Raw genomic sequence first — 25,254 nt, 5'->3', positions numbered from 1 at the left:
GTTAAGCTGCAACGGCAGAATAATTAATGAATGGTGTCCTTTGTGCTGGTAATAAAGACAAGACAAATTATGTTATAATCCAACTGCTGCTCATTTGTCACAGCCAAATAAAATGTCAAATAAAAGTGAGGGGGGCACTGTGTTTGTTTAATGGACTGCAAGCTACCTGTTTCTATTGTTGACGGACAACTAGAGTGTAAGTTGGAATGTTGCAGGAAAGAAAAAGCTCCTGCCTAAAGTCGCATTTCCTCCAGCATGGGGGTGGGAATGTGGGGAGACATGGGGGAGGCCTGGCAGATAAACACTGAAGTAAGTTTTAATTAGAGAGCTATAATGCCACCCGCTCCTCTGAGTAAGTTGGTCGCGATCACAGTGCAAAAGCCCTGCCTGCGAAGTCCAAGTTCAGAATGCAGCCGAGCTATTTGCAAATCTGTAAGAATTTGGTAGGGCTCTCATCTTGCATTTCCAGGAGAGATGCATTCATCCAGTTGCTAGGAAAGCCAAATAATGAAAACATAGCTGGGATTTAGCAAGTTCCACTGGGAATTACCTATGATAGAGGGCAGGGCTGCACTTCCTCAGAACATGCTCCTGCTGTAAAAATTCACAAACCTGGCATCCATACAGGCATCTGTCGCTCGCTCTAATGCCAGTTCATAGTATACATACAAACATCTGCTTCCGTGCACAAAGGGATACAGAGCGCTTGACAGGTCTGTGTTAGCAGGGTTCGCAATGCCAGTTCTTTATGCAAAAACCCTAATGCTTCCCGTCAAGCCATTAGAAGTGATACAATCAGCCCAGGCCCCATTAAGCCATCAGTGTCCACCTGTGATAAAGATGGCCATTTGTTTTCTTAAAGCCCACTTAATGTCTGCTTAACTCAATTTGTCAGGAAATGTAGAACAATTTCCTCACAGCCTGAAATTTGGTAGTGGTTCAAAGTCAAAAGGCCAGGTCTAGTCCTATTCAAATGATATAATAAACAGTCTTCAAATCGAAATCTCCCCTGAGAAGCTGATGTTTACTTTTTTAAAAAAATTATGTTAGCTGGAAAAGAACAACATTTGCATCCCTTATTGTTATTTTTTTTTTTAGTTCTGAAGTCCTGGAATATGTCTACCAGTGAAAAGGGCCATTGCTTGATTATATAAGAAAATAACTTTATTCTCATTCTAAATTCAGCCAGAAATTGATTTTAGAAAGACCAGAAGAGCCCTTGCAGAGCACCCAGTCCCTCCTATAGCAATTATTTCCAGCCTCTTTAAGGAATCCCATCGGAATATGCGCAGATTTACTTTTATTTTAATTTTTAACACATTTCCCAAACTGCTTGCCTTTCTAGCCTTTTGTTAGAAATTGATATTGCCTTTTTATATCCTTTAAAATAGGAAATTCAAAAAAACTGATTTAAAAAAAGTATTGAGAAATTATATTAATAAAATACAGTACTGGCTTTGCCCCAATCCCAAATCACTTTGAATCGTGTGGCCTGCTACATATGCTGAAAGAGATGGTCATCTAGAAAACAGAAAGAAATCAGAACACACTTCTTCAATTAACCAATAGGGGGCTCTCTTAATTGTTCCAGATATTCTGTTCTGGAATATTTGCTCCAAATTAGTGGTCCATACAAAACCAACACTTGGTTTGACTAAAATTTTAGAAAAAAAATTTAAATTTTGCTTAGCCAAAAACTTCTAATAAGATGCACTGAAGAATTAAGTCAATTGCCTAGATTTTTTTTTTTTTTTTTTTTGTGTGTGTGTGTGTGTGGTTGTTCTAGGAATTGAACCCAGAGGCATTTTACTTCTGAGTTACATCCCCAGTTCTTCTTATTTATTTATTTTTATTTTAGAACAAAGTTTTGCAAGGTTTCTGAGAGTATCCCTAAGTTGCTGAGGCTGGCCTCAGATCTGTGATCCTCCTTTCTCAGCCTTCCAAGTACCAGGATTATAGGCAGGCATGTACCACCATACCTAGCTTAATATATTAATCAAAAGATATTAATTAGCCATCTAGTATGTGCAGAACTATCAAGGCAAAATCAAAGTTTAGGGATATAAATGAGCAATATAACTACCTTGTTTTCCTACTTTTCTCTAGAGTAGAACAATGAACAGACGTATATTCCAAAGGAGAAAAAGAAATTAATATGATTAAAGAGTCAAGTATAGGGATAAAATGTGTATTTCAATATCAATGAAAAGCTGCCTTTCTTTTTACTTAGAAATTTTGCTATGATGTCTCATCCATGAATTAGTGTTGTGTGTATAGGGTTTTTTTTTTTTTTTTTTTGGTGGCACTGGGGTTCCTGGAAGCCCTTCTACCTCTGGGCTACACTCCCAGACCTATCTATTTTTATATTTTTTATTTGGAAACAGGGTCTCTTAAGCCAGCACAGCTGGCTTCGAACCAGGGCGATCCTCCTATCTCCGCCTCCCAAGCTCAGGGATTACAAGCATGTGCCACCATGCCCGGCTTAGGTTTTTATTTTCCATTCTTACAAACCCAGTTCAAGAGGCTATAACATTTTTGAAGAAAAGATTTGATTGGGAAGAGTTGGGAATTAGAAGATAAAAGTAGAATATATTTTCATATACAGCCCTGCAGTATCTTTCGTCTTTCTTCACATTGCAGATGTGTGGTCTTATAGTAATTTATACTTTCTCCACTTTTGCCTCAAGCACTCCTACACCCAGTGTTTTACCCAGAGAAACAAAGAACACAGGCTTTGCTTTCTTGAATCTGGAATATGGTCACTAAATAAAAAGTTCACTGCAACAGATAGAGCTAGAGGAAAGTCCTAAGGAAAAGTACATGGTTGTTTATAACTCTTTTAAATTGAGCCGAACATGGAGTGCACACCTGTTATTCCAGTACTTGGGAGGCTGAAACAAGAGACTCATGAGTCTGAGGCCAGCCTCAGCAACTCAGCAAGACACTCTTTCAAAATAAGAACAAAAGAGCCGGGCCTGGTGGCACACTCTTTTAACCCCAGCATTTGGGAGGCTGAGAGTGGAGGATCGCAGTTCATGGACAGCCTCCGCTATTTAGTGAGGCCCTCTGCAACTAAGTGAGACTCTGTTTCAAAATAAAGAATAAAAAATAGGGCAGGGGGTGTAGCTCGGAGGTCAAATGCCCCTGGGTTCCATCCCCAGATCTGCCAAAAAAAAAGAACAAAATATAAAAAGGGTTTGGAAAAAGAACACCCCTGGGTTTAATTTCCAGGACAAACCACACACAAACAAATGGTGTGAATTGAGAAAATAGTTATTTTTCTGTGGCAAAGACCAAACTAAAGGTTTTTGTATTAAGCACAGAGAATTCTCTTCATTATTAAAAAAAGGATGCTTTTTCTCAAACATACAGAAAATACATTTTAAATGTAAAAAAAACTATCCATATTCCTATTATTTTAAGATAACTTATGATGTTTTGGTATATTTCTTATCTTTTTAATTAGTGCTTAGAAGAATTATATATTATATAAGTAATTATACAAACTTAACCTTAAATTGCTTCTACATACAGATTAAAAGACACGCTTATTGAAGTTAACTTAAAATTTATAGAAAAGTAAAGGAAAAAGAAAAATCACTCTATATTTTATCATCATGTTTTAGGGCTATTTCTCTTTAATCTATTCACTCCACATACATAATCTAGGAAAATTCATATATAATACTTATCCATGCTTGGTTTTTTCAGGCTTATCACTTTAGATGCCCTTCCACTCAACTTTTTTCATATAATTATTATAGATACAAAACATGTTTACCAAGGATTCTTAGCAATAGAAGTAAACATTCTATGCCGGGCATGGTGGCGCACGCTTGTAATCCCCGCGCTTGGGAGGCTGAGACAGGAGGATCGCACAGATTCAAAGCCAGCCTCAGCTCCTTGGTGAGGCTCTCGGCAACTTAGTGAGACCCTGATTCCAAATAAAATAGAAAATAGGTCTGGGAGTGTAGCCCAGAGGTAGAAAGCCTCTGAGTTCCACCCCCAGTACCACCAAAAAAAAAAAAAAGAAGAAAAGAAAAAAGAAAAGTAAACATTCTGCTGCTCTCTGCAGCTTTAATTTTATGGGAACAAAAAAAAAAATTGGTTAGTATCTCTCTAACACAATGTTCAGTAATGGTATTTGCTAGAAAACTGGGCAGTGAAGAGTATCAGTCATGATTTTAAATGACTCTCAGAGCTTCTACCTGAACTGTGAACACTGGGCCAGGAGAAAGGTATTCCTTAGCACCAGAAGCAAAGCAGAGGCCAGAGAGAGCCCCCCAGGGCCTTCTGCGTTTAGGATCCAAACTAAGTAAAAAAGATGTTTAATTTTGTTTGTGATGTCTCCATTCTTGAGGTATATGGAGTATATAGACTATTTGGGTCACAAACCTCATATAAGTTCTTTAAGTAAGTAAATACTCCTTTGTTTTCTTTTAGGATTTAATGAGAAAAGTTTTAGGGAAACCAGATACTTATTTAATTTTTTTATCCAAATACCTGTCAGATAATGCGTTATCATTCAAACATTCTGCTTGAAGATATCAAGATAGTGTATCTACTCAAATATGTTTTCTTATAACCTAGATGTCATTTCCATCATTATTTTTTTTTTCAGTTCTAGAGATTGAACCCAGGCACATTTTACTTCCTAGATACACCCCCAGCCTTATTTTTTTTTTTTTATTCTTTATTTTGAAACAGGGTCTCACTAAGTTGCAACAGACCTCACTAAGTAGCTGAGGCTGGCTACGAACCTGCCATCTTCCTGTCTCAGCCTCCCAAGTACTGGGATTATAAGCATGTGCCACCATGCCCAGCTCTCCTTTTCTTTATTGACATAGTTTTCTTCACTTATAGTAGTTTTCAATTGTGTTCTTGATTATTACATATGAATTGTCCTTAATTTCCCAAGAGTTCTAGGTTTTTCTGACGTACACATATGAATTATAAAAAATTTCTCAAATTTCTTATTTCCAAAGTGTACTCCTCCTCAGCGTTTTTTTTATCTCTCCACATTCTGGGAAAAAATCAGCCAGGGTGTGGTGGTACACCCCTGTAATCCCAGTTCTTGGGAGGCTGAGAGAGGAAGATCACAAGTTCAAGGACAGTCTCATAGTGAGGTGAGACGCTCATCAACCTAGTGAGAACTTGTATCCAAATAATAATAAAATAGAGCTGAGGGTGTAGCTCAAAGGTAGGTTCAATCCCCAGTCACACACACACACACACACACACACACACACACACACACACACAGAAAAAACCCACGCAAAAAACTTCTATCATCCATTTCACTGACCTCATTTTTCTGCAGTAAGAATTTGACCTTTAAAGCAAAATTTATTTTTGTTTTGCCTCTTTAGTTTTCATGTGGTTCTTTCTCAAATCATTATATCCTTTTTATCTTATACAAATACCTTTTCATCTTACTCTGGTCTTCTTTTTAATTATACTCCTTTATGTATCAAATCTACTAAACATACTAAAATTCCCTGTCTTTCTGAGATTTCTGAATTTCCACCAAACATTACTCTCTGGTCTGAAATAAGTTTTTCATTAAGTCACATCTTATTGGAAATGTCATTGTGTTTACTTGTGTCAAAAGGTAGAAATGCACCCAACATACTATACATGTTGCCTTTTACCTTCTGCTTCAGTTCTAGGCTAAGATTTGTCTTAGAGCTATACCCAGGTGACAAATTGTTAGTCACAGCCCTCACATCAATTCCTATCTAGTATATATATTCTCATATCAAGTTTTCTTCTTTCTTAATTCCTATACTTCCCTGAACTCTAAAAAATGAAGTACAGGTATTTGAGTCACAAACATTTATTCCTAACAGCTTTGTGATCCTCTACCCCAATTCTCTACTGTGTCTTTGTGTGGAGGTTCCTGGAGTGATATATGCCATTCCCAGAGCTTCCTTACAGCCCTCATCCTACAATGCCCATAGTTCTTTTATAGAAATAGCTGTCTCTGAATTATCTCAAGTAAAAGAGAAAGAGAAATGTATGTGTACTTAGAGAGGAAATTGTTAGAAGAGGAGAAATAAAAGCATGCCGGAGCACAGCATTAACTGTGTAGAAAAGGGCTCATACCCCATTTTCTGGTTAGCATAGGCCTTGTGGCTTCGATTCTAAAACCAGACAATTGAAAAATAACAGAGATGCTTCTATCTGTTTCCAGAAAGGCAAGCTCTTTAATCCAATCTTTGAATAGCTCAGGTGGCACCATTACTGACCTTTTCCAATTATATCCAACATGTCTTCCTGTAAATTCTTAGGTTTTTATCAGCACCTTGACTGCCAGTCCCTGTTTCACTATGTTAAGGAGTCTAGTTTAATTCTTTTATCTTCCAGCATATTTATCGAAAACTTCCAAGAGATCTTTAGGGTTGCCAACCAGAATTTTAAACCAAAAGTCAAGAATTGCATGTATTCTTTTTAGAGGGTATCACATTGAAAGTTGTGTTCAAATTCCTTCTCAGGGTGTGACCTCTGCCTGTGGCTTCCTCTTTATATTCGGGTCTTTACCCTAGAGATGATAAGAGGGCCGAGAGGATGATATTCATCTTTAGTCCTGTCATGTGCAGAACCTTTGGGCTGCTAAGAAGCTGCTGCTTAGGATTACAAAATGTACATCAGTCATTTAATCATGATGATAGATTTCAGAGTATTATTTTTTTACTATCTAAACCACACCTTGATTCTTTATGAAAAGAATTTTGGATTTTACATCATAGGAAAAAAAAGTTTCTCTTGGCTTGACTTGCTAGTAAGGAGGTGTGCGAATGGCCTCAAGTTATACATTTGCAGAGGAAATACCATCCAGATGCTCACGTCAGCCTTTTCTTGGCAGACAACTAAGAACCATACTGAAACTGAGTCTAAAATCTTCAACAAAAGAATTCCGAAAGCTCTTACCTTTGGAACGGACATTAATTAAAAGAAACAGTCATATCCCCAGTGATCAAAGTTTAACTACTATTAATCAGAGTTCGCCACACAATTAACACTTTGAACTGATTAGCAAATGGGATTAAAACAAGAAACGTGGAGGTGAGACTAGTGAATGGCCATATTCTCTCTTCCCACTCCCTGCTGCCCTTCATCTCTTAAAGGCAAGAAAAAAACAATGGAGTGCCCACCCGGGTCATAATGAACTGGGCAGATTTTGTTTTCGGGGAGGTGTTTGCCATTACATATTGCACATAATGTATGGCACTGTTAGGAGGAAAAAATTGGAGTCAAAGTGGCTGGAAAGTTAGGTCTGCTCTGTAGCACTGTGAGATTGTTGACATCTGCCGAGGTTGGAGCGCTCAGTAAGCAGGAAATGGGGTGTCACTCTGAGTGGTAGTTTACCATTATCCTGGCATCCTAATGAAGTGTCTGCAGTGCACAGAGCTTCTGGATGGCATCTTAACGCACGGCTAAGCAAAAGCACTTCTCCCCCTGTCACTGTCATCCATCTGCCTGCACCCTACTGTAGCCAATGGGATGGAACCGTGCTACAATGTGCTATAAGCCATTTAGAGTTGCACATTGCATAATCAGTCCCATCAAATATGTAAAAAATGGCTATGATTGGTTATTTTCTTCAAACTCTGGCACCTGGAGTTTGATGCATTAAAGTTAAACTTTCCCAAGTGTTGTTTTCGCTATTAATTCCACTTCCCTTTCACTCTCTAAATGGGAATGGGTTGCATCCACGTTGTCTTAAGTCTTGCTAATGGATTGAGTGAGTCGTATGAATATTCATTAAAAACTTCACTGTACATCACACTTGGTGAGCTCATCAATTTACAATATAAAAGGATGGTCATTTTCTTTGAGGTAACTATTTTAAAGAAAAGGGCAACTCCCAATGGCAGATTGGTCGATTTCATCTAGAAGCCATAGTAGTCTGCAGTGAGTTTGAAGTCTCTTACTAGAGCTCCTTAAAGGCACAGTGCATTTCACCAAATGCATTTGCATTTAAAGCTGGCATTGTCTTAGCCAGATGATGGAATTTGGTGCCTTTGCACTGCCTCTGATGAAATTCAAATGCTGCAGAGAAAAGGATGCCTGTTCTTAGGTGGGACGAGTTGAGTAAACAGAGAGAGAGAGAGAGAGAGAGAGAGAGAGAGAGAGAGAGAGAGTGTCATCATCTGCAAACTTCTGGATAGGCTTTACAAACAAGGCTGCAGGACATCTGGGCTCTCAGGATAAGAATGGAAGGGGTAAGATGGCCACAAAATTGAGGTCTATATCAGGTAGGCGGGGCAACAGAAATTGCAAAGATGGGGAGCTGGACTGGCAGGGATGGTAGGGTTATATAAACAAAAGGGCATAACATAATTCGGTTGCATCAGGAATTTTTTCACAGGCATTAAAACTATGGTAAACATAACAGCAGGGAAGCTTGCACTGCCGCACAGTGGGAAGCTTAGCGCGTCTGCCCGAGCTGTGCCTGGCTCCAACCACTGTTAGGAGTCTCCGACTTTCATTAGCACTCGACAATTCACCCAGTTCCCCAGAAAAAGAGAAAAATTCAAGCAGCAAAGCCCCTCGCTAATTATTGTAAATGCTCCCAGGTTACAGTTGGATGGGGGTGGGCAGTAATGGCAGGATGGTGTTTAACTCGAACAAAAGAGTCATCCTGATATAAAAAAGAATAAAGGGGCTAGTTAGTTGCTTGCTTGTTTATTAATTTGTTTTGAATCTGCATAGCCCTACTTTGGATCAGTAAAGCGGTATGTTGGACCATTAGATCACCATTTTACAATGGGATTTTAGACTATGGATCAAATTGTGTGCAATTTCTTTGGATCCATAAAAGTGTGAGTAAATGTCATGAATGGTTTCCATATCTTGACCCCTAAGTTTTTGCAAGCATTTATCACATGAAACAGAAACTGCTTCCTGTAGAGAAAATTTGTAAGACTACAAAAATTGATATGGAATTAAATTTAACAATGTAGGCAAAGGAATACACATTGCTGCAAAAATACTGACCCTCACATTAGAGCTATTTTCTCCCCTTAAGGAATAGAGTCATTTGAGAGGGCAAGGAATTACTTTTCATGCTTGTAGATGTTTAAGATAATAGTGTTGTTGTTGTTGTTGTTGTTGTTGTTGTTGCTGTTGTTGTTGTTGTTGTTGTTGCTGCTGCTGCTGCTGCTGCTGCTGTTGCTGCTGCTGGGATGATAGGTGTTTATTTTTGCTAATTCCAGACTGGGAATCTGGTTTCTTCATTCATATCCCCCCAGCTGCTGTCAGCTATACAGCACATCAGCTTTCCTTCATGTGAGAATATTTCTCCAGGACTCATTTGCAAAAGAGTCGAAGCAATATTAAACACCACATCCAAACCTCTTTTAAACACACAAAGAAATGGAAAAACACACTAGAACTAGACCATTGAGAAAATCCTCCTTTCAAATTTACTGTTTGCTTCACATGCTAGCATAAAATATCCCACAAAGTCCCGTTTGTGATCCATTTGAAACAATCTTGATTTGCTTAAATTGTCACATTCTTCTTGCACATTTCTTCCTAAATGCAAAAATGGCAAAGAATTCTCCTCCCTCTTCATTATAAAAGTGCAGAATTTCTGGCTTGTTTATTCCTAATGGAACACTTGAGAATGAAGAAAACATATAAATATCTCTTTCAGAAGATTGGTTGTCTCAATCTTTTTAAAAGAGAGGATTTGTTCATTTTCCCCACCGTGGTAAACAACTTGGTCTATTCATTGAAATTTTCCATTGTTAAATTAATGCATTTTACTTTCTGACTTGGTCCCATGATTCTAAAACATCAGATCTTTTAATAGCTTTATTCGTTCCATACCAGTACTACTGTGTGTCATTAGGACATTGATAAGGATAGAATCTGAGCATTTTTTGAACAAATTTATTGGAGGAGCCTTCAACTACATTATAACTTACTAAACCAGAGTCTGAGAAATCTCACAATCTAACACACGAAAAACTGTTTTACTCTTTATGAGAACGCATGTCCAAGCTAAGGATTTTAAGCAAGAAATACCATAAACATTTTGAAGATTTCAAATCAAGCATAAAAAATTTTGTCAGATAATACTAGTAAGTATTCTATTGACAAGGTCAAGAACAGAAAGAGGTCTGACCACAAAGTCAGAAGAGAAGAATTGTAAAAAAAAAAAAGAGAGAGGAAGAAAAGAAAAGAAAAGAAAAGACAGTTTAACTACAATTTCTAAAGTGCTATGGAGTTCTTTTTAAAGAATATTTGAGAAATTCCAACTATAAAGTGTGTGTGCTTAAGTATGCCTATCATATATATGGTTCTTCAAAAATTATATTAAAGGTGTTAATGAAAAGATGGTTACTATTTTCAAGGAAGTATAAAATGAGAGAGAGAGAGAGAGAGAGAGAGAGAGAGAGAGAGAGAGAGAGAGAGAAGCTGTGGCAGAAAACCTAGCCTCAGCAGCTTTCTAGGCGAAATGGTGGTATGTGACTATGTGATTTATAATGAGAAAAGGTATCTACAACATACAATTTTCTACCTAGCTGCAAATAATAATTCATAGTGATGTCCCTTACAGATAAAAGACCTTTGCTATGTAGGACCCATGTGGTAAAATGATCATGATAAATGTCAGACCAGTGCAGGTAACGGCTTTACAAACCATTAAGATTAGCTGGCTCTTTTTTCCGATGATAACAGTAACCATGCTGTGACTCTATGTGGTAATAATATCTCGGTCCTGATAAATGCCAGAGCCAGGCAGAGGTGTTTATCATTCCCAGTTCAGAAATGCTGACTAAAGTTACCACATGTTGCCCGTTTTTCTTCTTTTACAATACTTTTACAATTAAAATAAAAAGCTGAATCACAAAATCAATTTATAATCCACTTCTTAAGGGATTTTGATGTTTGTTTAATTCATAACTCTACCCAGCTCTCAATGTTGCCCTGTGGTTGTGTCAAATAAACTGGCTTGTCTTCCCTCCTAACCATTATCTCCTCTTCAGAGGCCTTTTTTCCCCCAAAAAAATGAATGGTTATGGATAAAGTTTATATGCTTTTTAACCCCCAAGATGGAGAAAATATTTACTTCACATTTTTTTGAATTGTGAGATAGATCCTAGTTGTTTTCAAGTGATATTTTAAATCCTTTTTAAATTTAATTTGTCTACAGATGAGAATAGGCAAAGCATCAAACATGTTTATGAAAATCTTCAGATCCTGAAAAGTATTTGTAGGATTTTCACTCTCGTGAAAATGTACAGAAATAATGCTTTGCATAAATAGATACTTGAATACTTGAAAGGATTTGCTAGTTTACAATGAGAAATGTCAAATGACTCAAAATGGTGTGACTTTTTTTAAAAAAAGCTTGTAAAAGCAGAGATATACAGATAAATATAATTTAAAGAAAAATTTTATAGAACTAAGTTTCCAAGATATAAACTAGAAAAATTAATTTTCTGTAGCATATATGATCACCTAAGGATGAATTATTGTGTTTGATCACCAAAATTACACCTCTAAAATCACTTTTTAAAGCAAGAGATAATTCGGTCAAGTAGGATTGTGTGGAGCTTGCTGCTGGGGTGTCTACCATGGCCTTATTTATCAATTTAGACAAATTGGAGTATCACTGAAAAATTGGGAGCAGAAGAATCATTTCTTCATTCTCCCAAAAGAAAACATTTCCATTGATGTTATGTAGGTGTGTCAGAACACCAATGCCAGTCTTAGGACCTTGTAGAGAAAAAGGAGGCAGAGGAAGGAAGCTCATCAAGTGTGTCAGTATCACTCTGAACTACATTACGATGTAAGACGACAATACACCAATAAAAAGTATATATTAAAAAAAGAAGTATGGTTTAAAAGCCATTTGCAGGTTGGTGAATCTTAAGGAATATCACCCTACTAAAATTGATTGCATTTACATAGCGCATGAAAGTTGAAATAGGTTTTGCAAACTTACCCCCAATGGGTGGTCAGTGCACCAGAAGAACCTTAAATAGCATAGTTAAGGTTAGGTTAGGTTAAAAAAGAGAAAAATGATAGTGTTACTTTCTCTGGATGTATTTGAGGATACATAAAGAAGTTAAATTTTTTGAAGACCTTTAGAAATTGATTAAATAGAATTCCATGCTCATTATTTTGTAAAATTTTGAATTTTTGGAATGTTTTTTGGTATGATTTAGTATCTCAAAAACTTTTTATGGTTGTCTTAGATGATCCCTTCAGTAAGAAGAAATATATAAACTTCACTGAAGCCTGTATTATTCTATGTCTTATATTTAAACATGTTATAACACAGTTTGTATTTTATCTACCCCCCTGGATTACAAAATGGCAAAGATAGGGAGCAGCTTTGTACTTCCCACAGGTTGCACATAGTTTATCAGAATCTAAGGCCAGACTTGCCTATTCGCAGACATAGGAGAATGTGCCTTCCTTTAAATTAAATATAAAATATGGCTCTTCTGGGGTTCTGGTGCAGGGAGGGGGGAGTAGGAGAATACAAAATGTCATGAAATTGTAAGTTGCCAACTAGAGATTAGCTTCAAGGCCACATTGTTTATGATACAGTGACACCTCGACACCTCTATTTATGATATACTGTAGCTACTTAGCTACTTAGGGTGTGTGTGTGTGTGTGTGTGTGTGTGTGTGTGTGTGTGTGTTATTAGGGACTGAACTTCCAGGATTCTACCTCTGAGTTACACCTGCAGCCCTTTCTATCTGAGGCTGACCTTGAACCTTCAATCTTCTCTCTTACTTCCAAGTACTGGAATTATAGACATGTGCTACCAGGGTTCTGTGGGGGCTGGGTACTGGAGATTGAACTCAGGAATGTTCTCCCTCTGAGCTACACTCCTCCACTCCAGGTTTGTTTGTTTTGTTTTGTTTTGCAGTACTGGGGATGGAACCCAGGGCATTGAACCTCCAAGCTACACCTCCAGTCCTATTTTTTTAGTCTAAAAGTTTTGAAACAGGATCTCGTTGAGTTGCAAAGGGCCTCACTAAGTAACTGAGGCTGTCCAGGAACCACGAGACTCTTTTCCACCTCCACCTTGGGATTACAAGCGTGCGCCACCACACACAGCTTGTTTTGTTTTTAACTAACGAAGTCTCACTAACTTGCCCAATTTGGCCTCAACTTTGCAATCCTCCTGCCTCAGCCTATGTGCACTACTGTGCCCAGCTTTACTTAGGGCTTTTAATAAAACAATCTTTGACAACTGTCAGCATTCTATGTATTTACAAATCTATCACATACAGTGAAGAGTTTCTGTTTTTAGGAAAAGAGACTAAAGAATGAAAATTATGATTTTATGCAGCTTTGGAAACAATTGTGAATTATGAACAGCCATGTGTTGGAACTTATAGAACAATTAATTTTTTATATTTTTTATTTTTGGTACTGGGGATTGAACCCAGGGCATTCTATCTTTGAGCTCTACCTCCAGCCCTATTTTATTTTTATTTTGAAACAAGGTCACATTAGTTTGATGAGAGTCTCACTACTCACGGAGGCTGGCCTCGAACCTGTCATCCTTCTGACTCAGTCTACCAAGTACTGGGATTACAAGCGTGTGCCAGCATGACCAGTGGATAGAACAATTTAAAAGAAACATTTTGAAGTGAAGGGAATTTATACTCAGTGAGCACTTACTATATATCCATTTATGTACATTGAAACATTCTACAAAAGTTCTAAGACATTTTTGTATTTTAAGTGAAGAATCAAAACCATCTAGAATTTAACCACTTGACCAAAACCATACAGCAGAGCAAGAAGTCTAGTCCAGTTTCTCAGACTTCACTTATATTACTTATTTTACTCTAATATTAGTGTATGCTAATTATACAAAGTAGTGGGTTTATTGTGACAATTTCAAATATGCATATAACATTTGATTATATTCAATCTCCCTATTTCCTTCTCCTCACTGCCTGGTTCCCTTCTTCTGCCCTAGTAGTCCCCCTTCTACTTTTATATTATTATTTTTCTTTCTCTTTTTTCCTCTCTCTCTCTCTCTCTCTCTCTCTCTCTCTCTCTCTCTCTCTCTTCTCTCTCTCTTCCTGCAAAGGACATGATTTTGTTATTCTTTATGGACAAATAATACTTCACTGTGTACCTCCCTTATTTATTTATTTATTTATTTTTGGTGGTACTGGGGTCCTAGAAACCCTTCTACCACTGGGCTACACTCCCAGACACCTATTTTTTATATTTTTATTTGGAAACAGTGTCTCTTAAGCCAGCAAGGCTGGCTTTGAACCTGCTCGATCCTCCTGTCTCCACCTCCCAAACGTGGGGATTACAAGCATGCGCCACCACGCCCAGCATACCTCCCTTATTTTTAATATGCATTTGAGTTATGTGTTTATTTGCATCCATTCATATGGTTTGAATTTTTTCTTTCAATATCTCTTCCCCAAAGTAAATATATGGCATTTAAAGTCATTCATCAAGCAATTTTTTGGGGGGTGGTGCTGGGGGTGGAGCACAGGGGCTTTTCTACCTCCGGGCTATACTCCCAGACCTCTTTGATACTTTATTTGGAAACGGGGTCTCACTAAGTTGCTGAGGGCCTCATTAAGTAGCTGAGACTAGCTTTGAACCTGTGTGATCCTCCTGTCTCAGCTTCCCAAGCTCTGGGATTACAAACGTGAGCCACCACGCCTGGCTCATCAAGCAATTGTCACCGCTTGGATGGTTCTTCAATTTTGTCATTAAAAATGATATCCACAAATATTCAAGTGCAGTGGTAGGGTATACTGAAACAAATAAAATGCTTTCTGAAGATGCCCTTTCTTCCATAAGCAAGAACAGTCTCTTAACTAAATTCTGAAATGACCATGATAGAAAAAACATAGATTGAATAAATAACAGAAAACATCTTCCTTCCAGAGATAGCCCTGACACATAGGGACTACTATGTGGTTTATGCAGGATGCATTAGACACTCCAGAATAATTTTCAGCAGCAGAACAGCTGTGGTCCTTATGACCTTTGTAACAAGGGGATACAGTTTTCCTTTAAGAACTGTAGACAAATGAAATACATAGGACTCCCTGTTCATGGTTACTGGGTTCATCTAGTCTTGCATTTCTTTAGTGAATCTACATACCGCGATTAATCTATTTTGAAATATGACTTAGTATTTGGCTAGAAATAAGTTGAAAATAATAAAGGCATGGAAGATAAGGTCAAAAAAGTGTCCAAAGGCCCAGAGTACTTCCCTGTACAGAGCTCTCTCCATTATCCTATAACTTTATCTTACCTCTTTTTTTTTTTTTTTTTTTTTTTGGTGGTACTGGGGTTCCTGGAAGCCCTTCCACCTCCGGGCTACACTCCCAGACCTATTTTTACATTTTCATTTTTGGAAACAGGATCTCCCAAGCCAGCGCGCGCGGCTGGCTTCGAACCTGCGCGATCCTCCTGTCTCTGCCTCCCAAGCGCGGGGATTACAAGCGTGCGCCACCACGCCCGGCAATCTTACCTCTTTTCTAAAAGGCATTTGGTTGTAAATATCCTTGTTTTACAACATTTCGTGTAAATAAATGCAAATATAATAACCATAAACCATATTTTCGGGAAAAATACCCTCAAACTACGAAGGGACTATGAAGTCACATTCTTAGAACATTAAAAGCTACTTCATATCATGTGAGAGATGTGCATTCTCTAGCATGAACTTGTTTTTGAAGACGATGATGTACAACAATGTTTTTGATATAGTTTGAAAAGATGGGGACAGAAAGGTGAGGAATGGGTGAGAAACACAGTAGAATCGCCATTGCACGGCAACAATGAACCACTGCAATTTACATGGTTGTGGGTTCACAGTTTGGAGATTGGGGAGAGGCTATTTGGATTCTAGATGAGGAGCTAAAATTGAAGTATCAAGAAGCATAGAGGAGATGTAAAAATAAACCATAGTTGAATGATGATAAGGAGTCAATGCAAATGAAAGAAATTATGGAGTTTATTATTTCTGGAAAGATCTTGTATAAATCTCTCAGTATACAATTGACCAGAGTTTCTGCAATTCTCCATATAAAGAGTTTCCTTACCTCGATGCTCTGTTCATAATGTAGAAAAGTCAGGGCTCTCCCATGGTCTCCTCCAACTTTCAATGCTTCACAATAATAAGGAGACATATGCTGAAGGAGACACAGTAATAGAAATTGCTGTCTTTCAAATGCTCGCTGAATCAGTTGAAGACAGGTGACACATCTTTAGTAAGCCATGTATGAATCTTAGCTCATTAACCACTCCTGTATTATGTATGTGGATTCCAATTCTTACTATGACACATCAATAAAACAGATCTGAAAAGGTGTCATTCGATTAGAATGTAGCCAATTGTATTTTTAGCTGTCCCCCCACTTAGAAGTGTTTGTTATTTCTAGATTTTACAAGCTACAAGCTACGGAAGAGTGGGTGTGGTATTGATTTGAATGGGAAAACACTGCTTTCCTATAACCTTTGCAAAAGATTTTGTTCTGATTATGTTGTAAGAAAGATGAATAGTTTCTTCTTAATATTTCAGCCCTTTCTGAGCCATTGTGCCATTTTTCCTGTATAACTTCAACATAGCTTAGCCACAAATATGCATGTATGGCTGTTTAATTGTCTGATCTTTGCAAGTATGTGCATGAGTATAAAAAGAAACAGAATATTTCGATAAAATATTATTCATGCGGGATATTTTATATAGACAGACTTAAAAACTATTATGTACTTTAACTTTTTAAAATATTTTTGTAGCACTGGAAATTGAACCCAGAGGTGATCTGCCTCTGAGCTATATACCTCCAGCACCATTTTATTTTTTAATTTGAAACAAGATCTCACTAAGTTGTGGAGGGCCTCACTAAGTTGATGAGGCTGGCCACAATTCTGTGATCCTGCAGCCTTGGCCTCTCAAGTACTGGGATTGCAGGCATGTGCCACCACGCCTGGCTATCAGGTATTTTATGAAATTCTTATATATGACTGTTCACCAATCGAATCATCAGTTTCTCAGCCCATCACAAAGAACTCAGAATGTTGCGAAAAGCTCAGCTACCATTGCAGTTGTATTTTTTTCCAACTGACTGTGACTCAGTGTTCACTGTAACCAGATAGTATGTAAAGAGCTACATATAAAAGGTGAAGTAGACCCAGCATGAGCTTCAAAAGAGGTGTGTGTGGGGTGAGCATTTACAGAGTGTTTGGTTTCACTGGTCAATTTGCTAGGTGCATTACATACTTTCTTGTTTTTTCCATAAAACTACCCTTTTAGATGTCATTTGAAGGCTAACAAGTAACACATCTAAGACCACATAGCCAATAAAAAGCTGCTGTTACAGAATTTCAACTCAGGTCAATGTGCTCCAATTTATGCTCCTGTCTCTCATTCATTCACTAATTCCTTTTTCTTCCACTCCCTACCAGAATAAAAGCTACTTAACTTTGTAGGAAAGTTCCCTATTTAATAGGGAAAATGGGCAGACATTCAAGCAATCGAATTACCAGGTGAATGTTTTATTAGTAGAGTGTTCTAAGCGCAGTGGAAGACAGCAGAGGGAGAGCTAACTCTGTCCAGAGAAGTTCTCAGTTCTTTCATGTGGTGGTTTAACATACTTGGTAGCATTCTCATTCCTGCTCAAGCACCACGGAGTGACCTTAAAATCTAAGCATTACAACCAAACAATGTTCAACCTTTCCCAACTCATCTGGATCACCTGTTCCCTAAAACTAAGGTTTGCTGGATGTAGGCATTAAGATCACTCTTCACTTATATCCAAGCCTTATTTAGCGCTGCTATTTCTATAGCCCTCAACCCCAACTGGTCCCTTTTTTGGAGATTTTGACATTGACCTGATTATTACTATAGTTAGGAATCTCAGTAAAATTAGAAAGGTCTCCTTATCCTCCACCCCTACTTTCGGCTTAACAATATCCTCTTCATCAATTAAGTCACATAGCTCACAAGATCCTCAAGTAAAATATAATCAAGCTAAACTGCAGAATGCATCAACCTCTTTTTTAAAAGTATGTATATGTGACCAGGAGTGGTGGTGAACGCTTGTAATCCCTGCGCTTGGGAGGCAGAGACTGGAGGATCACGCAGGTTCGAAGCCAGCTGTGCTGGCTTAAGAGACTCTGTTTCCAAATAAAAATATAAAATAGGTCTGGGAGTATAGCCCGGAGGTAGAAGGGTTCCATCCCCAGTACCACCAAAAAATAAATAAATAAATAAACGTATGTATTTGTGTATACTATATATATATATATATATGTGTGTGTGTGTGTGTGTGTGTGTGTGTGTGTGTGTAAAATATATGTGTGTATACGATATATAATATATGTATATAATATATGTATGTGTGTATAATATATATGATATATAAAATATGTAATATACATAAATATTATACATTCATACACACTATATATATATATACATATATGTGTTTCAGAGCATTAGATACAAGGTAACCAGCATCCCTAATAGTTCTGTATTGAGCAAGCAAACTATACCAATTTCACTGTCATCTTTTATTAACTTTCTGAGTATATTTTCCTGAATTAAAAGTATCCCCAAGGCTCCAACTAGTCCTGCGAAACATTACAGTTTTCTTACTCATGAAGCAACTGGGGAGCTCCCTACTCTTTGGCAAAACAGAGTACATCTGGGGCAATCTATGATGTCGCAATTTTCTTTTTTTCTCTTTCTCTTCCCCCCTTTGTTTCTTTCATTTGCAGTTGTCCAGCCATATTATGTTGGAACTCTTCTAAGAATAACTGCAATTTTGAAAGCTTTGACTGTGGGAGGCATTATTTATAGACCTTTGTGGTTTTAAGAGGAAAGAGAAAATCTTCTAAGCAGAGTTCTACTAGGACGACTGCCCTCACCCCACTTTGGCCAAATACAATCTTTGTCAGGACATTTTCCTAAAATTTCTTATAAAAAGTGTCTTTTGCAACATCTTACTAAAGGAACTGCCAATTTTTAAACTAACTCTCTTTTACCCCACTATATAAATTTTACATACCGATTAAAAGGAGATTATGAATTGGGATTTTAGGCATGCATCTTATTAGGAACCGTGGTTGGTCTTGGTATCAGAAACTCAGCCACAATGGCTTTGGCACATGAGGGCTTATTTTCTAATGTGAAAGAAGCCCAGGTCAGTGCTCCCTAGGTTCAGGGGTGCGGCTTCTAGCTGTGTGCCTCACTTTCTATAGCCTCTATTCTCAAGGGTCTCAGTCACCCCCTCCACCCTCTAGGAAGCAGAGAAGAGAAAAGGTTAAAAGGCTCAGAAGTTATCGCAGCTCTACACACAGCCTCCCCAGGAATCCAATAAAACACAGTAGCTGACAATGGCTGACATCTCATTGGCCAGACTTGGTCACGTGGCCATACCAGCTGCCAAGACGGTTGGAAGAGATTATCTTGTGAAGGATGATTATTAGGTGGATGTCTGCCTTCTGTATTATTTTCCTATACATCTTCTTTTCTAGTAATGGTCTCTTTCTTTTCTTTTCTTTCCTTCCTTCTTTCTTTCTTTTTTTTTTTTTTTTGTGTGTGGTACTGGAGATTGAACCCAAGGCATTATCACTCTGAGCTAGACTCTCAGCCCTACTTTATTTATTTATTTTTAAATTTTGAGACAAGCTTTCATTAAGTTGTTGAGGGCCTCTCTGAGTTGATAAGGCTGGCCTCAAATCCACTATTCTCCTATTTGAGCTTTCCAAGTACTGGGATTACAGGAATATACCAGCCTGTCAGACCTAGCAATGACCTCTTTATCATCATGAAGAACTCTGTGCTAAAATACAGAAAAAATAAAACTAAATCAATGTGCATAAAGTGTCTAAATATAGTAAATATTTATACCTCTCTAGATGGTAAGACTCTGGTTAAAACTCTGGGAAGATGGATCTCTTAGGAGCCTAAGTAATTAAATTCTTAATTTTTGTTTGATTTTGTTTTTGTTGTCTGGGAATTGAATCTACAGGTATTCTACCTCCAAGATACACCACCAGCCCTATTTTATTATTTTGAAACAGGGTCTCACTACGTTGCCGAGGGCCTCACTAAGTTGCAAAGGGTGGCCTCAACCCTGCAATCCTCCTCTCAGTTCAGTCTCCCAAGTATAGGGATTACAGGCATGTACCACCATGCACAACCAGTTTTTAATTTTCTATCCAAGCAAAAACAAAAAAAGAGAAAGGAAATCTGTGTAGTATGAAGTTTTGAACAGTTTCATACATTTAAAAATGTATACATCCAGGTGTTTTGCTATTACAGTTTCTGTGTTTTGCCTTAGCTTATTTTATAGCAAAACCAAAATGCATTCGGGAGAAAAACATAGCATAAAAGTAATAAAAGCCTTTGCTATTCCACAAAATGAAGCAAACCATTTGTGATCACATTATATTGTGTGTCCTAGTGTGGCAGTTATAACAATAACACAAACTCTGAGGCTTAAGAGAGCACCCAATTTTTATTATATGGTCCTGGAGACAAGAAGTCTGAGATTAGTTTCACTGGGCAAATCTCGGATGCTGGCAGGCCTGCACTTCTCCTGGAAGCGCTGTTTGTTTCCCTGCCTTGTCCAGCTGTTGCAGCTGTAACTGAAGAGTAACTTCAGCTCATACTTCACTTACACTGCCCTTCTCCTTTGCTTCCCTGTCTCAATCATCCCTCTCCCTCCTCCTCTCTCTCATCATTTTCCTTCCTTCTGGGAATGACCTTTGTGATTACACTGGATCCTCTAGTATAATCGAGACAAATCTTCCCATCTCCACCCCAGACTGGATTACATCTACAAAGTCTCTGGCCTTGTAAAGCGACACAGTCACAGGTTCCAGGGATGAGAAACATGGGCATCTTTGGAAGTCATTAATATGACTTGTAAAATAGGAACTTTATTAAAACAATTAACTTCTTGATCTTAGGAAGATTGTTTCAGAGTCACAGTAGGGCTGCTTTTGTGCTCCAATGGTCTAATTCAGAGTCAATAAACTCCATATGAACCAGGTAGAGGAAATATAGTCCCTTTGGCTGCTGATTAGTACTTTTAGTTTGCTCAGCCTTAATCTAAAATCCTTCAGAAAAAATAAAATTATCTAATGTACCTATGAAATCTTTTATTTTTCTAACCTTCCTTTTATTTTTTTTTTCAGAGAAGCAAGACAGCAATGCAAGAATTAAAACTATAAAGTCTCTCGTACAAAAACTTCCTCCACCAAATCATGACACCATGAAAGTCCTCTTTGGACATCTAACTAAGTAAGTGGTAAAGGCTTCTGGGTGTGTTGTATTATAGTCATTTTGTAAATGATCAACAGTTAATTCTAAATCTCTAAGACAAGATTTTCCAAATGCGTCTTTCTTGTCCATCTATATTTTCCCCTCTAGCTGACATAAGTCTTACTGCAGAAATGAAAAATACACTAGAAATAGGAAGAACCTACAAAGAAACTTCTGAAAGAATTTATTTTTCCTGTATATTTAAACAAGAAAATGTTTGGTGACTGCCAGAGCCATTGCCAGGGCCTCCGAGATGGGTCATCTTGACTTTTTACCTTATATCATGAAAAGAGCATAAAATAATTCAGACATGACTTCAAAACCCAGGCCATCACACAACAAATGCTATGACCACAAATACAAATATTAAATTCTCTGAAATTCAGTTTTGTCATCTGTAAGATGTGGGCTCAAATTGATCTGATGCTATCCACGTAAATAGCTAAGAGGACGGTATTCCAAGTACAAAAGGGAAAATACAAGATCCACTGGCCCCAAAGAGCTTAATGTAATTGAAAAGTAGGAAGCAGGCTAGGAGGGCTAGCATCTAGTACAGAAGCCTGGTGGTGGTAGGAGCTGAGGTTCTAGCCATAATACCAGAGTAAAGGCACATAGGTCCTTGTGGGCCAGTGATCGACTTGGGATCTAAATACAAGGAAGAATCACTGGAGAGTCCTAACTGGGGAGTACAAAGATCACTCTGGCTGCTCCATGGGCGGGATAGGGGCATCAGATTGTAAAATGAAAGCAGAGAGGTACAAAGCAGGAAACTATTATAGTCCAGGTAGGAGGTATGGTGGCTTGAATGGAGCTCTCAGAGAGAAGCAAAGCAGGTGAAGGTATTTTTGAAGTGGGCCAGTTGTATTTGCTGCTGATTGGGCTGTGATAGGGAATAGAAAGGAGAAATTAAGTGTGTCACTATGGGTTTCTACTTGGGCAAGTAGAGAAATGAGGATGCCACATATAGAGATGGGTAAGACTGGGTGAGGAACAGGAAGAGCCAGATTAAAAGCTCTATTTTAAACATGTTGCTTCCAAAATGACTGTTACTCATTTGCCTTTTGTTAATACCTTCCTTAGATAAGGCACAGTACAATACAAGTTAGGAGCTTTAATTTTTCAGTGTATGTGTGTGTGTGTGTGTGTGTGTGTGTGTGTGCAGTGAACAGAAGAGTGAACTGAAATAGTAGTTTTGGTTTTGTGTGATTAAATCTCCTTAATCACCTAGTCATCCATTCGTTGGGATGAGTCATTCCTACACATTGTTTGACTAATCCACTACATGATTTTTAAGTGTGAATGCAATACATGCAATTGGGCACACACAAAAAAATTAAGCAAAGGTGATACATATAAGTTAAAAAGTGAAATTTTCTATCAGTCATTCTAAGCCTGCTGAGCAGAATTAACTTTTTTTTGTTGTTTCCTTCTAGACCTGTTTTTAAGCACATGCAAACATATGTTTGTATACTTGCTGCTGGTGCTAAGGTACAGCATACTGTGCATATTGTGCTGTGACTAAGTTTTATCAGTACAGCCTGCTATTTCATTAAATAGACTCATCTTATTCAATTTAATGTTGGCATAGTATTCCATGGTATGGTTAGTCCATAACTTGCTAAACCAGCCATTGCATTAGGGAATTTGTTTTATTTATTTATTTATTTATTTATTTATTTGCTTTTATTGGTGCATTATAGTCTCACATCATAATGTAAATCATGTTGACAATGACATACATGCACCTGCTCTTAGTGCCCACTCCCTACTTTCCTCCCTCCCAATATGGAGTACCCAGAATGACGTTGGTATGTATTCACATGTATACACATATAGCCTATGGTATTATTTCTATTAATGAAAAGTCTTTCTCCACTCCTACCCTTATATTTCCTCCCTGACCCTCCTGAGGTTTTTCCTCATCATCTGGAGCAGGAACTTGTTTTAATCTAATGCATTGTATTATTCTCTTATTTTTACTATATCAGAAGAAAGATTGTCTCAAGGTTAAAAAAAATCACTTATTATTATATTGTTATTTCTTGTCACCTCCACATGCTAACTACAGTGGAAAACACAGTGAGTTTTAGGTAAAGGATCTTGGATTTCAAAGAAAGAGAAAGAGAGCAAGAGACCTCATGCCAATGCCTTGTTCTATACTATACTCCTGTTATGATCTCAGGCAAGTAAAATCAGATTAAGTAATATCAAGCATATCTTGTGGTTATAAGAATTAAATGAGATAATGCATATAAATGCCTGGCACAATGTTGGCATTCCTTAGACTTGAGTTCTGTTTTCCTCAGGGTTTTAAGTTACCAGAAAATACTGTAGTGCTATCTCAGTAACCTTAAGTAGACAAAGTCATAAGACAAAAGGAATGATATACTCTTTAATGCTATGTAATACCTAGTCTGAGTTATTGGGAAATATCCATTACCCAGTCTCAATTATTCCTGTCTTTTCAAATAAACTAACAGCTCTAAAATGAAGAAGCTGAAAGTCAACTAAAGCTTTTTCCAGAAAAGAGAGAGTGAGAGAGAGAAAATTTATCTAGTTAAAACCTCAAAAGAATCCTCCTTGCCCACACCACATAATCCCAGTCTTACCAATTAATGCTTGATTGTGTTTTTATAGCTAAATTAATCTATTAACTTTTGAATAACTCTCATTTAGTTCAGGAGAGATGAAAATAAATGTTTTAAACTAAAATTTAAGATCAGATTCCTATATCACTTCAATGCATATACATCTCAAGATATGTCATTTTATATCAGGGGAAAAAGTGTTATTTGCCAGCTACAAGGCTTTCTCAGGCCATATTCTTCTCTGCACAAATTTATAAACTAGATTTAATTATGTACAAGTATATGCACACAATTCTATCTTGTTAAGCATTTTTTGCTAAGTTTTTGATAAACAGCCAATCGTGGCATGTCATCAAAGCTTGAGAAGACTAAATAAGAAGATTGTTTAACTAGAATTTAAATATATTCATGTTTGAAAGAATCATTAGAATGTTTTCCTTAGTCTTGATGCATTTGGTAGTTCTTCAGAAAATCTACCGTCAACACTCGCATGTAGTGTTTATTCCAAATTGTTGTAAACATACATATTTTGAAGTTTGTTTAGTGAGGGTCAGGGAATGTAATGAAGTGCCAGAAGTTCCACTTGACCTACGTACTCAACTGTCAACAGAACAGAACTCCATTTCTGCAGGATAACTCAGCTATCCTTCTAAACAGCGCAGCTACCAACTGGGAAAGTTTAATATGATAAAATTGCACTAGAAGATGGATGTAACTCTTATCCACAAAACCAGATTTTTTGAAGAGCTGTGTTTACATAAAGAGTAAAATCAAACAATGGTTACTCGGAATGAATAGTGTCAGAATCCAGACTTCTCATTTATAGTTAAAGATCAGTTTTACACTTCTGCTCACATAGCTTGACCCCAGAAATTTAGAATAAGATCTCATCTCAAAATGCTATCAATTTGAAATATTTATTAATGGCAGCTTCCACAAATTGGCACTTTAATGCTAGGGACTAGAAGGTTAGGTGGTACCTTCAGAATCATCATACAAATGGCAAGTTATATCTCTATAAACTATGTGTCACATGAATTTTCCTATAGCCCACTTTTTTGAAAAGGCAGAATGAAGAGGGAGTGGGAAGAAAGATGTAGAAAAATAGTTTATTTGCAGATGGTTAGTAGCTGAAATTGGAGAGCCTTTTGAGGGAATTACATTAAAAAAAAACAGAGCATTGCTAAAACTTTATACATCAGATGATTGCATGACATGCTTATTGTTAATGTGTCATGTAATGACAGAATGTCAAGTATAAAAGATAAAAGAAAAAACAGCAAACCCTATGGAAATGGTAGATGGATTGGAAAGATGGGAATCAAATGAAAAAAGTGGTTTAGGTATCAGAATTTTTTTCAAAG

The 25,254-nt window shown here is 37.4% G+C and overlaps 1 protein-coding gene across 1 annotated transcript in view; it reads left to right on the top strand.

Annotated features, from left to right (window-relative positions):
- Positions 1 to 25,254, top strand: part of ARHGAP15 (Rho GTPase activating protein 15) — a gene marked incomplete at both ends in the record, with an annotated part of 624,759 nt that overhangs the window by 534,631 nt on the left and 64,874 nt on the right. Inside the window, one exon of the mRNA XM_080689640.1 lies at positions 21,176 to 21,281. Coding sequence (XP_080545766.1) covers positions 21,176 to 21,281 — 106 coding nt within the window. The remainder of the gene's footprint in view (positions 1 to 21,175; positions 21,282 to 25,254) is intronic.

Source organism: Muscardinus avellanarius, assembly GCF_963383645.1.
Source record: "Muscardinus avellanarius genome assembly, chromosome: 2".
NCBI classification, from domain to species: domain Eukaryota; kingdom Metazoa; phylum Chordata; class Mammalia; order Rodentia; family Gliridae; genus Muscardinus; species Muscardinus avellanarius.
The sequence above is the reverse complement of the archived record's forward strand: the minus strand, read 5'-3'. Positions and strand labels throughout refer to the sequence as shown.